This window comes from Papaver somniferum, chromosome 6, assembly GCF_003573695.1.
Source record: "Papaver somniferum cultivar HN1 chromosome 6, ASM357369v1, whole genome shotgun sequence".
Taxonomy (NCBI): Eukaryota; Viridiplantae; Streptophyta; class Magnoliopsida; order Ranunculales; family Papaveraceae; genus Papaver; species Papaver somniferum.
The window spans coordinates 6,485,187-6,498,690 of record NC_039363.1 but is presented as its reverse complement, the minus strand read 5'-3'; the positions used below and the strand labels follow the sequence as shown (position 1 = coordinate 6,498,690).

The 13,504-nt window shown below is 38.6% G+C and overlaps 3 protein-coding genes across 7 annotated transcripts; all 3 read right to left on the bottom strand.

Annotated features, from left to right (window-relative positions):
* Positions 1 to 311: 311 nt before the first annotated feature.
* Positions 312 to 5,928, bottom strand: LOC113290398 (5'-3' exoribonuclease 3-like). The gene is made up of 4 exons (XM_026540006.1): positions 3,002 to 5,928; positions 1,829 to 2,160; positions 600 to 922; positions 312 to 503 (listed from the first exon to the last, which is right to left on the bottom strand). The coding sequence occupies exons 1-4, from the start codon at positions 5,926 to 5,928 to the stop codon at positions 312 to 314; spliced, it is 3,774 nt and encodes a 1,257-aa protein (XP_026395791.1).
* Positions 5,929 to 6,320: 392 nt separating this feature from the next.
* On the bottom strand, positions 6,321 to 7,569 carry LOC113290397 (FACT complex subunit SPT16-like). The gene is made up of 2 exons (XM_026540004.1): positions 7,173 to 7,569; positions 6,321 to 7,063 (listed from the first exon to the last, which is right to left on the bottom strand). Exons 1-2 carry the CDS (start codon positions 7,567 to 7,569, stop codon positions 6,321 to 6,323), a joined length of 1,140 nt encoding a protein of 379 aa, XP_026395789.1.
* Positions 7,570 to 7,966: 397 nt separating this feature from the next.
* Positions 7,967 to 13,116, bottom strand: LOC113286808 (peroxisomal (S)-2-hydroxy-acid oxidase GLO4-like). 5 transcript variants are annotated; one of them, XM_026535425.1, is made up of 15 exons: positions 12,912 to 13,116; positions 12,169 to 12,396; positions 11,873 to 11,992; positions 11,265 to 11,436; positions 10,402 to 10,549; positions 10,177 to 10,301; positions 10,036 to 10,082; positions 9,875 to 9,952; positions 9,694 to 9,818; positions 9,558 to 9,615; positions 9,415 to 9,477; positions 9,232 to 9,301; positions 8,980 to 9,080; positions 8,595 to 8,699; positions 7,967 to 8,423 (listed from the first exon to the last, which is right to left on the bottom strand). In XM_026535425.1, the coding sequence occupies exons 5-15, from the start codon at positions 10,542 to 10,544 to the stop codon at positions 8,244 to 8,246; spliced, it is 1,095 nt and encodes a 364-aa protein (XP_026391210.1). In that variant the 5' UTR covers positions 10,545 to 10,549; positions 11,265 to 11,436; positions 11,873 to 11,992; positions 12,169 to 12,396; positions 12,912 to 13,116; the 3' UTR covers positions 7,967 to 8,243. The 5 variants fall into 5 exon arrangements, with proteins under 5 accessions (XP_026391210.1, XP_026391209.1, XP_026391211.1 ...); XM_026535424.1 differs by lacking the exon at positions 11,265 to 11,436; XM_026535426.1 differs by lacking the exon at positions 11,265 to 11,436 and having other exon boundaries at positions 9,694 to 9,779.
* Between the last annotated feature and the right edge of the window lie 388 nt (positions 13,117 to 13,504).

The following is a 13,504-nucleotide window of genomic DNA, read 5'->3' as shown; positions in this document are numbered from 1 at the left end:
TAAGTGAAAGTTTAGGTCCCCTAGAACTACCCAAGGATTTCTATTGTTCTCACTTATTTGCTGAATGTAATTCCACTGCTCTTTCTTCTTAGTATAATTGGAAAAGTCATACATGCAAGTTAATAAAAACTCTGGCTTGCTAGGATCAAATTGAACTATGGCATTAAACATACTCTAATGAGTATCAACTATTTCACACAAAAAGCCATTCTTCCATAGTAAAACTAGACCACGTGATAGCCCTTCAGGTTCAATGTATCTCCAATTAGGATATTGATATTGCTTTAAGAGTGGCTGACACTTAATGCTACTTATTTTTGTTTCAGACAGGAATATAATGTCTGGGTTTGAGCTCTGATCAAATCACATAAATGGTTCCTAGTAGAAGCAGTTTTAAAACCTTGAACATTCCAAGAAAGGATTTTCATATTTGCAAGAAAAATAACAATGAAAACAGAATTCAACCTGTGGGGATTCTTGAAATATTGTGTACGCAAAGTACACTGTATAAAAAGTTTGAAACAGATAATATAGTGAATAAAAATGATTTTAGAAGTAATGTAATTCAGGGAATGAGTAAAAAAGTATAGTGTGTATACCTGGTTCTCTATCTCTGCATTTACTGCTTGGTTATCTCCAGTGGTGACCCTGTGAGCTGCTGAGGAATTTGCATTTGGAGCCATTATGGTACTGGTGGATTCAGAGTTTTGATCAACAGCCTTATTATCATCAACTCTTTGCCTCTTTCCAAGTCTGTTTTCTTCTTCATTGTTCCCCTCCGTTGCCTTGGTTAGTAAGAAATCCAAGTTGACTGCAACACCATTTTTAGGAGGTACAAAAACTGCAGTTTTCACTATAACTTTGGTATTCTTCTTTGATGTAGAAGCCTTGATTGATTGTAGAGGTGATTGCAATGTTCTTCCTTACATTAACGTATAGTGTGCTTTAAATGCACGTATAAATGTACAATGCAAAGTAAAAAAAAAAAAAAAGCAGACAGATTTCTTAATATTCATTTGTTTCGACCCAGTATACACTATATAACATCTGCAATGCGATTTGAAATAATTAATAATAGATACGCTGAGAACTCACTCCGGTAAATAGGGCCCGATAATGAATTCTAGTCCATGAGCAAAGCAGCCGAAGAACGATTTAACATGATCAATCAGTGGAGGAGTTATAAATAGTTCCACAGACATCCATTACTATTTCTTAATTGTTCATTAGTGTAGTAGGTGACGGCAGGGCAGATAGTATTCCGGTAAGCAATGGTGGGTGGGAGATTGAGTTGATTTGAAGTGTTTCTTGATTTCTTTTCGGTGCGGTTGATTGCCAATCCATGAAATGAACATATATTACAATAAAACTCATAACATTTCTTTGCTGGGAAAAAGTTTCACTTACCAATTTGTAAAAATCGACAACAAAACGACAACTATGTAGAATTATACTGGGAATACAAACACACTTTCTGTATGTACTAACAGATATCATTCAGGTAAATTTCATACTAAAGCTCGATGTAGTTGCCCCTTGTCGTCGCTGTTTACCGTAACCAAGCTAACATAAGAAACATCTGGGAACGGAGTAATGTTCCATATATCCTCATTGTGATAAGATTTGCAGACAAAATAGATAACCGTTCGGATTAGATGAGAAAAATTGACCACAATAGTCATTAACGAATAGCAAACAATTCCCGCAAATATTGTACCGATGAAACTAGATATGTATCCATGAACCACAACTAAAATGTATGTTGAAAGTATACCAATAAGAGTAATGTCAATCATGAGAAAAACAGCACACGAAACCAATATTTTACCTCTGATCAATTTCATACTCTTTAGCAACGCTTTCTTGCCGTAATCTTCTTCTAGTATCGCAACTACCGTTGCAATATTCCAAACACTAGTCATGTAAACTAATCCGGTAAAGAAAGGGATTGATAGACAAGCAATCAATATCAAGCATATTTGTTTCAACCCTTCCCCTTCGTTTTTGTTCATTTTGATGAGGAAATACCAGAGTGCTAATCCGAGAGCCACACCGGTGATTGTGTATATACGAACCATGTAGAAACACCACAATAACGTGACATAAAGTCTTTTGTACACCTTGGGGAAAACACCAATAACTTTCTTGAAAGTGATATCTCTGGAGGTGTAGAAACAAGTGGTTGCATAAACTGCATTAGATGTTAAGAACAAAGAGAAAAAGGAAGCGATGATCGTATTGATAAATACGCTTATGATTATCCCGTAATCATAAGCACCCAGCCTGGAAGTTTTGATGTATTGATAAGTTTTGTCTTGGATCAAGTATAACATATAGACTTGAGACAAGTAGAGAATGGTTAGAGGGACGAGTACAGCTAAGGTGATTTGTGAATAGATTATATTCTGTGAGACTATAATCTTGAAAGCTTCTTTGAAAATGGCGAAAACTCCCATGGATTTATATGCATGTTGTTCTCTATTCATCCTGATTTTGCAATTCTTGATTGAGAGGCAAGAGATGAAGATTAATGAAAATGGAAAAAAAGTCTTGAGAGATGGAGGTTAATGAATCTTGAATTTTTCTTGTTGAAAGTGGAGACATATGATGATGATGTTTGAAAACAAATGATGCGAAAAGAAGTGCTGACATTTCTTTGACTTGGTGTGATAGCACGACGGGTGATATGGCAACTTGTAAAACGAAATAGATTAGCCGGCCTTTTCAGATGGTGTTTGAAAAAATCATGATAAATTCTTGAAGACACTATTTATTTCAACAAGGGCATAGGTAATGTACATTCAGGAAGGTTAAATAAGGGGAAAAAAAAACTAATATACAAACAGCAGATCAACTTAAGACCAACTATACCCAGGGTCTGGTAGATTAGGCCTTCTACTTGATCCTTCTCTGTTTAAACCTGCATAGCTATTCCCTAAATACTGATCGAACCCTCGTAACCTCTACCTCCAACCCTTTGATTTCTGCAGGATCCCCTCACCTGCCCCGTCTGTTATCGTGATAATGGTTATCAGCACCTGCACTTGAGTGCTGCTGGCTCCCATAGCCACCATATGCGGCTCCTCTTTGGTTTACATGGTGTCCATCTGCCACATATGTTTGTACCACGTTACCAGGATAATACAAGGGTGGGACACCAATTGCACCAGGAGGAGGTCGTGGATAATCATGCACGGGATAATGGTCTCTGGTATGAGACGCTCTCCAGTTTTCTTCATTCTGAGGGCGGTTAGGATAATTATTATTATTAAGAGCAGAAGCATGATTATATGGACCTCCATGGTTATCATTGTGCTGCCTGCCATTTGAGAAAGATGTGTGTCCATGCATCTGCTCCACATTACGGTCTGTCTTAAACTGTAAACTGTTATTGACAAATCTATGTGCTGCCTCCCCAAGATGTCGACCAGAACCCCTTCCATTTCTGTGGTGGTTGTTTTGCCTGACATTTTCCCATGGTTTCCTTCCATTATCTTCATGCCATAAAGTAGGTGGTGGCTTCAAATCTTCTACTTCGACCATCCTCTTTGGGAAGATAACACCAGCTGAAGGTCGAGCGACATGAGTATGTACATCAGGAAGTCTGTAAATAGCACAGATGACTTGATTATTCATAATATCCTCCATTCCGGGAACAGGCGATTGAAAGACCGGTGGGCAACGATCTCCATTACAAAGAGATATATATCCATTCATCCCGCCACTGGCCTTGGGGTCAATTTTTTCTTTCACTTCAGCCCCTTTTTTGTTAGACAACTGATCAGCGAGGCAAAATATGTATGGAGAGAGCGAGTTAGATGTCGAGATGAACAACATATTTTCCATGAAGCTGTTTCTTTTTGCTTCCTCCTCTGTCAAAGTATGTTCCACTTTTTTTATCTCAGCAAGAAGACGACTTTCATCAATGAATGGTAATTTAGCGATACCCTGCCATGCAAACCGATTGCCATTCATGTCAACTTCAAAATCAGTCGGATAAAAATCAATAATCGGTGAAGTTGGGTCAGCCATCAATTTCCTATAATGCTCAGGTAGCGCATGGGAACTTGCAGCTGGAAAGACACCCATCAGCTGATCGAATGGTTTGAATGGTGAACCTAATTCAAAGCTTATTTGCAGCTGACCAAGATCCTTGAGATCGGAGGCAAATGGTGCATAATGATAAGGATAAAACCACTGCCAAGAGCAAACACCTTCATAATAATATTCCATCACCCAGCACAAGCCTTGTACGTATTTTAGAACAACATCTTTTCGTACTGCTTCAATCTCATCAAAGGTTTCAACTGAGAACTTTTCCTTGTAGTACCTTTCCTTCCACCCATCCTCACCCAATCTCACCTTGTCTTCTTCTTGGTCATCTCTATTCAAAAGGTCTGACTTCTCACGAATTAAGTCTTTAAGCTTCGCTTTCAGCTCCTCTTTGTTGTCACGTGTCTCCAGCTCTAAGCTATTTTCAGCCTCAACAATGGCTGCACCGACAGATCCCCCTGAATAAGTGTGTCTTGCCACCTTTCCTGTTCGTTCATATGGAGAAGGAAACGGAGAAGAAGCAAGACGAGATCCCTGAAACCGAGCAACTTGGACAAGGGACTCAGGCTTCACCGTAGGTTCCACATTATCACCCCTTTGTTTCTGGGCTTTGTCACGCTTGATTCTTGCCGCCTGCTGCTGATGAAGTCTAGCTCTTTTGGTGAAAATTACATCCTCATACGACCCCACTGCCTGAATGAAGTGTTCAACCTTGCTCAAATCAGGCTTGCTAGAGTTGGTTAAATACCCCTTCATTGCCCCGAACTCCTTCTTATAGACAGCGATCAGTAAGTTGATGGCACCCTCTCGAATCTCCAGTGTGGGCATATGAGGCAAAAAATCATTTCCAACAAAGAAACATAGAAAGATGAAGTCGTCCACAAGACGTTCAAGATCAATCTCAAATGGTGGATTAGGAATTCTCATCTCGTAATCCAAGTACTCTCGAAGCGTCCAGATGTTTATGAACTGGTATGGCTTCTTTGCTGTTACAGCAGTTTCCTGCTTTTCATCCAACTCCTCAAATTTTCTCTTATCCTTTCCCTCACAGTTTGCAGCTAAATGACCCACCTGACCGCATATGAAGCATTTGTCTTGTTGTGCATTGACGACAATCTCTCTAAGAATACAGAAATGAACTTCATGTGTAGCTAATGCCAGCATAATCAAATCTGCATCCAAACCATAGAGGCAGTGACGGGTATTTGGATCGAAGCCAGGAAGGTTTCTTTGCAGACGAACATAAGACATAATTTTGTGTTCCCCTTCACCAGGAACATTAGCATCAGAAAGGATAACCTTAACTGATCTCCACCCGGGATCATTGTTTAGTCTGAGATGAATGTAGAACTGCAGCGCAACTGACAAAACATGCATAAATTCGGTTCCAGGAGTGATAACATTTGAATCGCAGACCTGTGAAGTTTCCTTAGGAGGAAGCTTTCTTCCCTCCTCCGCAAACTCTACTCGCAGGCGCTCTTCTTCTTCTGCTGCTTCCTGCGCATCTCTAGCAGCTCTGAAACGTCTAGACCGCTGCTGATTCATCTTTGCCCTTGGAGCCACACCATCAATAGCCATGTATATAAGCTTACGTGGGCGAACCATGACAAAAAGCCTATCGATATAATCAAACATGCATTGAAACACCTCGTCGAATGTGGTAGGAGCCGGCCGGTCTTCAGGATGGAAACAAGGATGAATAATACCATTCATATCAAGGTAAAGATTATCGTATTCAAGTTTATTTGGATTAGGTTTACTTGTATCAACTGGTATTGAAATTCCTTGGATTTCAACTGGTTCTTCTTCGATTACATCCTGTATTATCATTGGATATTTCTCTGTTAACCATCTGTAGAATGCTGGAACTCCCATGCTTACTCAAACCAAACTTGGATTTCTTTGTTTTCGTTGTTCTTCAAAAGCGAACAAGAACTGATAAACTACTAAAACCCTAATTTTACCCGAGAGAGAGAGACAGAAAATAAAACTTAAATCTTTCTTTATTATTTTAGAGAGACGAGAAACATAAAGAAGATTTCCTGAAAATAAATTTTAGTTAAGAATAAAATTTTACAGAACACTGGTATTAATAGTAGAGACAAGACATCAAAAAGGAAATCATCAGAACTAAGAAACAAACCAAAACTAGAAAAAGGAAACCATCAGAACTAGGAAACATTAACAAACCAAAACTAGAAAAAAGTATCAAAAAGGAAACCAAAACAAATCAATAAGGAAGAAGAACCCTGGTTTTTACTGATTCATTACTCTAAATCCTCCACAAATGTGTACTTTTCTTCTTTATCGTAGTACTTGTAGTAGTTTATAGTCTCAAGTCCTTCAAGAAATCTCCATCCACCATTAACAGCAAACGTCCTCGGAGAATCTGCTATACTTTTCACAATGGAACCCCAGTCTGGATCAAGAAAATTCTCATAATACTTCACTTTCGCAAGGTTACAGTGGTCCTTTATGAGATCGAGCCTGTCTATCGGAATTGAGTTGATTCGAACCAGATCACGCTTGAAATCCTGAAAAATGATAGTCATATCCATTTCCACAGGTTTAGACACGGGTTTAAGCATCAGATTAACAATTTCTACCTCATACATGTTGACCACAATGAATGGTTCATCTACTAGCCCAAGTAGCGAAGAAAAAGTCAGGCTGAACCGGGTTGGTGCTGCCTTGGAGGGAACATATCCTTGAAATTCATCCGTCTTATGAATCTCAGCATCACCAAATGGATAACAACGGAATACAGGTACATATCTAAATTTTTGTCGAACATTGTGGACAAACTTCTTTAACTCTTCGTCACGAACCGTATCTCTGGGTTGCTTCTCTTTCTCAATGTTATCAGAATCATTATAAGATCCGTTCTTCATCAAACGGAATTGAATATTCTGTCTCGTTTCCGTCCCCACCTTGATGGGATCACGCAAATGAAAGTGCAAGAGAGGCGGCATCTTCTCGTCTTCAACCCGCAAGAAAGCTTTATTTACATCTGTGTACCAGAAAGAAAACGAGAAACTGGGGCTGGAGGTTGAATACAAGAACCCGTTTGCATGGACTTCAAGGTTGCCAATAAAGGTCTCTCCACCTTCTTCTCCTACCCGTTTGCATGGACTTCATGTTCTGTCTTAGACTGATCCCACCTCGAAATTGTGATTCCCGGTTTTTTGTTTTTTGATACTTGTTTTGTCTCAGACTGACTCTCCCCAACATTCTTCCTTCATGTCTTCTTTGCAAATTGGCAGGAAGTTTTGCCTGACGAAGCATGCGCGCAACTTTCAGTACAGACGTGCGAATATCCTCCTGCACTTCCTCCTCAGTACGTTGACCGCCCGGATATCTTTCTATGGTTTCAAATGAGCGTTTAGAAAATTGTACAGACGTGCAAATATCCTTTTTCGCTTCCTCCTTAGCACGTTTACGACGCCAATACCTTTCTCTGGCTTTCTTTATGGCCTCATAACGTTCGGTTTCTAATGAGCGTTTAGAAAATTCCATTGAAAAGTGATGTCAAGCTAAAGAATTAATAAAACCTCACGTCGAATCTTGTATCATACACTATGCAGATTGCAGAATTAGGGTGTCATGGTATGCAAGTAACGTAGCAGAAGCATATACTTTGAATCAAATATCCGATAAATAATGAAAATTAGCGTCAAATCAATAGATTCACAGAAACAAAAGCAAAACTATTGAATAATAATTTTTGATGTAAAATTGTGTTGCTCTTCAATACTAGCTCCTTTTTAAGGCTTCATGATTCCAAATATTACTAGGACTAGAAAAAAGAAATCATCTCAACTAAGAAACAAACAGAAAGTTCTTGGGCTGCACAGAGAACCGTCCGGGCCGGAAAATATCAGGCCCACTCTCTCGCTGACACAAATGACCAATGTGAGAAATTGCTTTGACTTGGTGCGATAGCACGACGGGCTATTTGCAACTTGCAAACGAAATATATAAGCCGGCCTTTTCAGATAATGTTTGAGATCAGAAAACCATTTAACAGGGAAATAGACCCACACACACAAACGCTCAGTCAGACTCCACAAACTCAAAAAACTAAAAAATAATTATTAAAATTCATCGCTCTTAATTGAAGGAGCTGGCACCCTGGAACAATTCAGCTGGTGTATTGCTTTAACATATGATAAGAGTTGTTTCCATGGTATTTAGAGCAGCGACCGCAATCTATCACGTTCTGTGCGTACATGATTCCTCGTTATATCCTTCACAGAACGGCAGCCACATAGGGTCATGGTTAGTTCAAGTTCATCTTGCAGCATCTCGATGACACGTGTTACCCCGTTTTGTCCCTTTGCTGCTAACCCATATATCACTGGCCTGCCAACCTGCAATAGACATAAATTCAAGCTGATTGCAAATATAAGCTCCCTATAACTCCCACTCTCAGTGCCACTTCTTTTTAATAAGCAGGAGGTGTGTTCGATAGCATTGCGTATGAAAACGAACTAGTGCTCCTAGGAAACCATTGCAGGATTGTGAGCTGATGATTGACTTACGAGAACCGCTTGAGCTCCAAGGGCTAAAGCTTTGAAAACATCAGTTCCACGTCGAATTCCCCCATCAAACAGAATGGGAATCCTTCCTCCAACAGCTTGCACAACCTGCAACTATTCATCATCAGAAGAACATTCTATAATTTTACAATTATACATTTTGAACAGCACATTCTTCACATTACAAGGAATAATATGAGAACAGTTTGCAGAACAAAGAAAATAGTTGTTGTTTCGTATGCTAGGAAATATTTTAGGCACAATTTCCTTTCGGTGGCTTAGTAATCCTCACCAATCACAACAGAAAAACTAAAGCTGCTGGGAAATAATTGATGGTTCTTTTATTAAGAAACTATGACTTTGTCAAAAATGTTAAGCAAGAAATCACCTCTTCAAGAACAGAAATTGTGGCTGGAACAAAATCAAGTTGACGAGCTCCATTGTTTGATACAATAATCCCAGCTACCCCTGCTTCTACAGCTTTTATAGCTGCAAAGAAAACACCCGTTTGCAAACAACCCTGTTAAACTGAATGAGACTAAGAGCAACAACGAAAACCATGCTCTACAAGGAAGGGCATGAAGTATGAACTGCTCAGTTATGGACATGCATTGAACCGAAACCAAGTTATGGAACTTACCGTCTTCAGAGGTGAGCACCCCCTTGAGAATAATTGGCAAGTTTGTTATAGATTTCAACCATCCTATGTCCTATATACAAAGTAATCATACAAAGTTTAAGAGGCTAATGAAAAGTTCTACTGGGAGTTTAATTGGAGTATAATTACAATGCTAGAAAGGAGAACCAAGATATCGTTCCATACATTCCAATTTAAAGAAGAATCAAGCACTTGAGAGGATAGAGCTTCAAGTTTTGATCCGTTCTCCTGCAAAAAAGATTATAAGAATTGAATTGCATTGGAATGATTAACGATAACCTTGGTTTCCAATGAAATGATATACGCACATCAACCACTTCAGTTGACAAAAGACCATCGAAGTTCTTCAATTCTGGTGCAACCATCCTGCATAAACATCACTTGTATGTTCAATCGGAGTAAAGATTTCCTCATACTCAGCAAATAAAATAAAAGGGATCTCACTTATTCTTTATGTCTGCCCATCTTCGACCAAGTTTTGGAGTTTCTACCGTTAATACAATAGCCTTGTATCCACTTCTTTCAGCTCTCTGCACTAGTATAGCTGAAACATCCCTTCTTTTGTATACCTTTTCAAAAAGCGATAAAATGACATACTAATCAAATTTTGTGGATAGTAGCTTACGTATAACTGGAAGAACCGAATACCATTGCAGCTTGAAGCAACCTCCTCTATCGTGCAAGTCGAGGTAGTGGATAAGACCTGTGGTACAAGAGAAATACATTAGCAGACTTTTATACTGAAATCTTGAATATAAGAAGGACAAAAGCGCTTGACATTATTACCATAATCGTATTAGCTGCAGCTGCGGCTTTGGTTGTTGCAACTTCTCCTGAAATATAAATGTCAAACGACAACCCTAACTGAATCACATAAAAGAAAAATAACATAGTAACTTGTTTGTTTTTTTCTGAGTGAATTCAAACCTTCAGAATGAGCTAAGTTTTGAAATGCAATTGCAGCAACCATAATTGGCGATGACATATCGTAACCCAATATGTTTGTTGATAGATTTATTCTACTCACATCAATAAGAACTCTTGGCCGAAGCCTGATAATGAATATACCATTAAAAATAAACAGTTAAATCAAAAATTACATTAGTCCGTATTATTAACTGTGACTGTAGTGATTCAGCTTTGATAACTCACGTGATTCTGCAAAATGCTTCCACATTTTCTCTCAATGTGTGTTCGTCCTCTGCGCCTCCAGTAAAGAAATCGTAATGCATCTTTGGAAGAACTTTTTTGGCTAACTCTTGGAATTCACATACATTAACTGCTCCAACCACCATGTTTCCTAGAAATTAAACATATCCAACCGATTAGTCAGTCCGTGAAACCTTCTAAACTCAAGTTCTGCTGTACTATAAGTACTCTTGCTGAAAAATAATCCTGTATCTCTCACTACATTAGTTGGTTATTCTAAGCACAAGTAGACAAACAAAGAAACAAGCCACAATCCAAGGTAAGCCGTTCCAAATATGTGTTTAATTAAGACAGCTAATGTAATCACACAAACCATGCCTACCTGACTGGCTTTATCTTCTATCATTTCCACATATCTACTAGATGGGTACCATCCAAGGATATCGTAAATTCACAATGGTCTGGTCTCGGATCTACAGATTTTCATGCTATATTTTCTCACATGGTGTACAGATGCCCGCCAGAGACACAAATCATATCAGCTAATGTGGTATGCAAAGATGGTAATATGATGGTACGAGTCCTGTTAATTGGTCACCTCCAGGGAATTTTCTCTCCTCAAGGCCCAAATTTGTGTTTGTGGAGGGACTTGGACAATAAAGGTGCTAGCTCTCTAAGTCCACCAACCAAGGTCATAGTGGCGTTAGTCACTTGTGTGTAAACAAGTCTTCAGTTTTTCTACTTAGAAATACAAAGAGCTCAGCACAGGTTTCAGAAGAAAGAAAATCCATAGAATTGATTACAGAGATCACAAAGACTAGACGTAAACATAACATAGGATTGAAAAATGTGAAGGAAAATCATACCTGGCTAGAGTGATCAAGAGGTGACAAAAAATGTTATATGTAGAGGAGTGATCGGAAGTGATAACCTTTTATAGAGAAACAAAACAACCAACAAGAATTCTACAACAACAATTCTACTATGATGACTGTAGGTTGTGAAGAAATGTGTCTCTCCAATGTAAGCCGTTGATTACTGTAGCGATCGAAATATCAGTAAGAGATGGGGTTATGTCTTTCTCAACAACAATACACTCAAACTTAAGGTTCAGTTCAATAATGTTGTATAACTTACCCAACTACAACACAGATATTTATCAAAAGAAAAAACAAACAGTAGAAGTAAATACAACCACAAACATGTCTAACCATAAATAGGTGAAGAAGAATAACTACACAAAAGATTTTGACTAAGCAATACATATGGCTACATAGTTATACTACTACCTAAGTGTACGATTCAATTTCAACACTCCCCCTCAAGGCGGTGCGCATATATCACATATGCCAACTTGATAAGTGAATGGTTAGATATACTAGTAATTTTTAGCGGTGCGCGCATATCACATATGCCAACTTGGTAAGTGAATGGTTAGATATACTAGTAATTGTTACAAGCTTGGTCAAACTACCTGGAAATTGTTGTGTCGTACGAACATATCATACTTCAATAATGTTTTCTTCGAATTTTTCACAGATGAGGTTCCCATCAATTTCCACGTGCTTCGTTTGGTCATGTTGCACCGGATTTTCTGCAATTTTCATTCAGAAATTCAGAAACATTTTGCAGCACATAAACAAAACGTATGAAGCTTGAATAACATGATCCTTTGACCATGTAACTCCAGTCAATTGCTGAACATAAAAAGAAAAAAAAAAGATCTTTTGATCTAAGCTAAAGAATATCAGATCAATTACTGCAACTTACAGATAGGAAAAGGTTCATCCCTGTCAACAATGACTGAGGAGCATTGGCAGTTCAGTCAATAGATGGTTGCCCCTCGTACACGATGACTCCGTCAGCAACATAAGCCGTCATTCGAAGATTATGCACGCTCAATAACAAAAGCAGTCTTCTTTGCATGGAAGATAAACCTCTGCCTGCACTATTTCCTTCTTCTTTTTTGGCTTTTTAGGTAACTTGTCCCTGAGTAATCTGCCATAATAATCCATAGAAGCATTAGAGTCTATATCTCTATTAATAACCAAATCCAAACTGCAAAACCAAATTTGCAGGGACATCTGGGAATGCACTATGGCGGTCTAATGAAGAATATTGAACACTCCAGAATAACAAACAAATAAAGCAAAGATGTCATCTACTCAACGGAGACAAGTAGTGGTTCCCGGAAATGTACCCAATTCAGAATAGTGCTTGTAAAATTAAGAGCAAGTAAATCAGACAACAACTAAAATTGATTACGAAGGCACTAGTAGCATAATCGAGCTAACATTTTACCCTTCCTAATTAGATGCAACTCCACTGTTTCATTTCTAAAAAAAGATTAGGTATCTTCTTGATTCTCATTCGTGTAGGCAGTAGGCTCATTGACTATGTAAGTTTGTTACATTTTATCCCACGAATATGGGTTTCAGCTAGCTACAACGCAACCAAACACGGACAATAATCAATTTAAAGAAAGTTGCGTAAGAGAAAGTTCAGTTGATTACCTTAATGAGTTTAATTGGTAGAGCCCTAAGTGAAATGTGTTGATAGGATTGGAAGAGATTGGAGTAAAACTGAAACTTCGAACCAGTAGAGTTGGGTGTAAGTTTGGAGTTCTTAATTTAGAAGGTTTAATTTCTTCGTCGGGAACTCCATCACTCTGGCATAACCTAATTAGAGATTCAGAGAGAGAATAACGTTAGAAATATAAGCGAGATGAAATTGAGATGGGCGGACGAAGGCGTGTCTAGTCGTGTTATGGACTCATGGTGCACACGACCCGAATTCGTGAAAAATGGTGGACTTTGCGACTTTGTCGGAGCGGATGCCATAATCTAGGGCCTTGGGCGTCACATCCCCATTTGGGAACAGTTTGCAACTAAATGAGAGACCCTTCAACAATTTTTATTTTCAAGATTACAGCAGGGGTTACCAACATTGTTTGGGGGTGTAGTAATGTTATATGGATTCTGGTTCATCCGCGACCAATTTTGTTAACCCCGTGATCAAATATTTTTCATCAAAAACACAGTATCTGAAAAATCAAAAGAGCGACAACGGACACACGAAACAACTTTAACATTTCAATCACTTTATA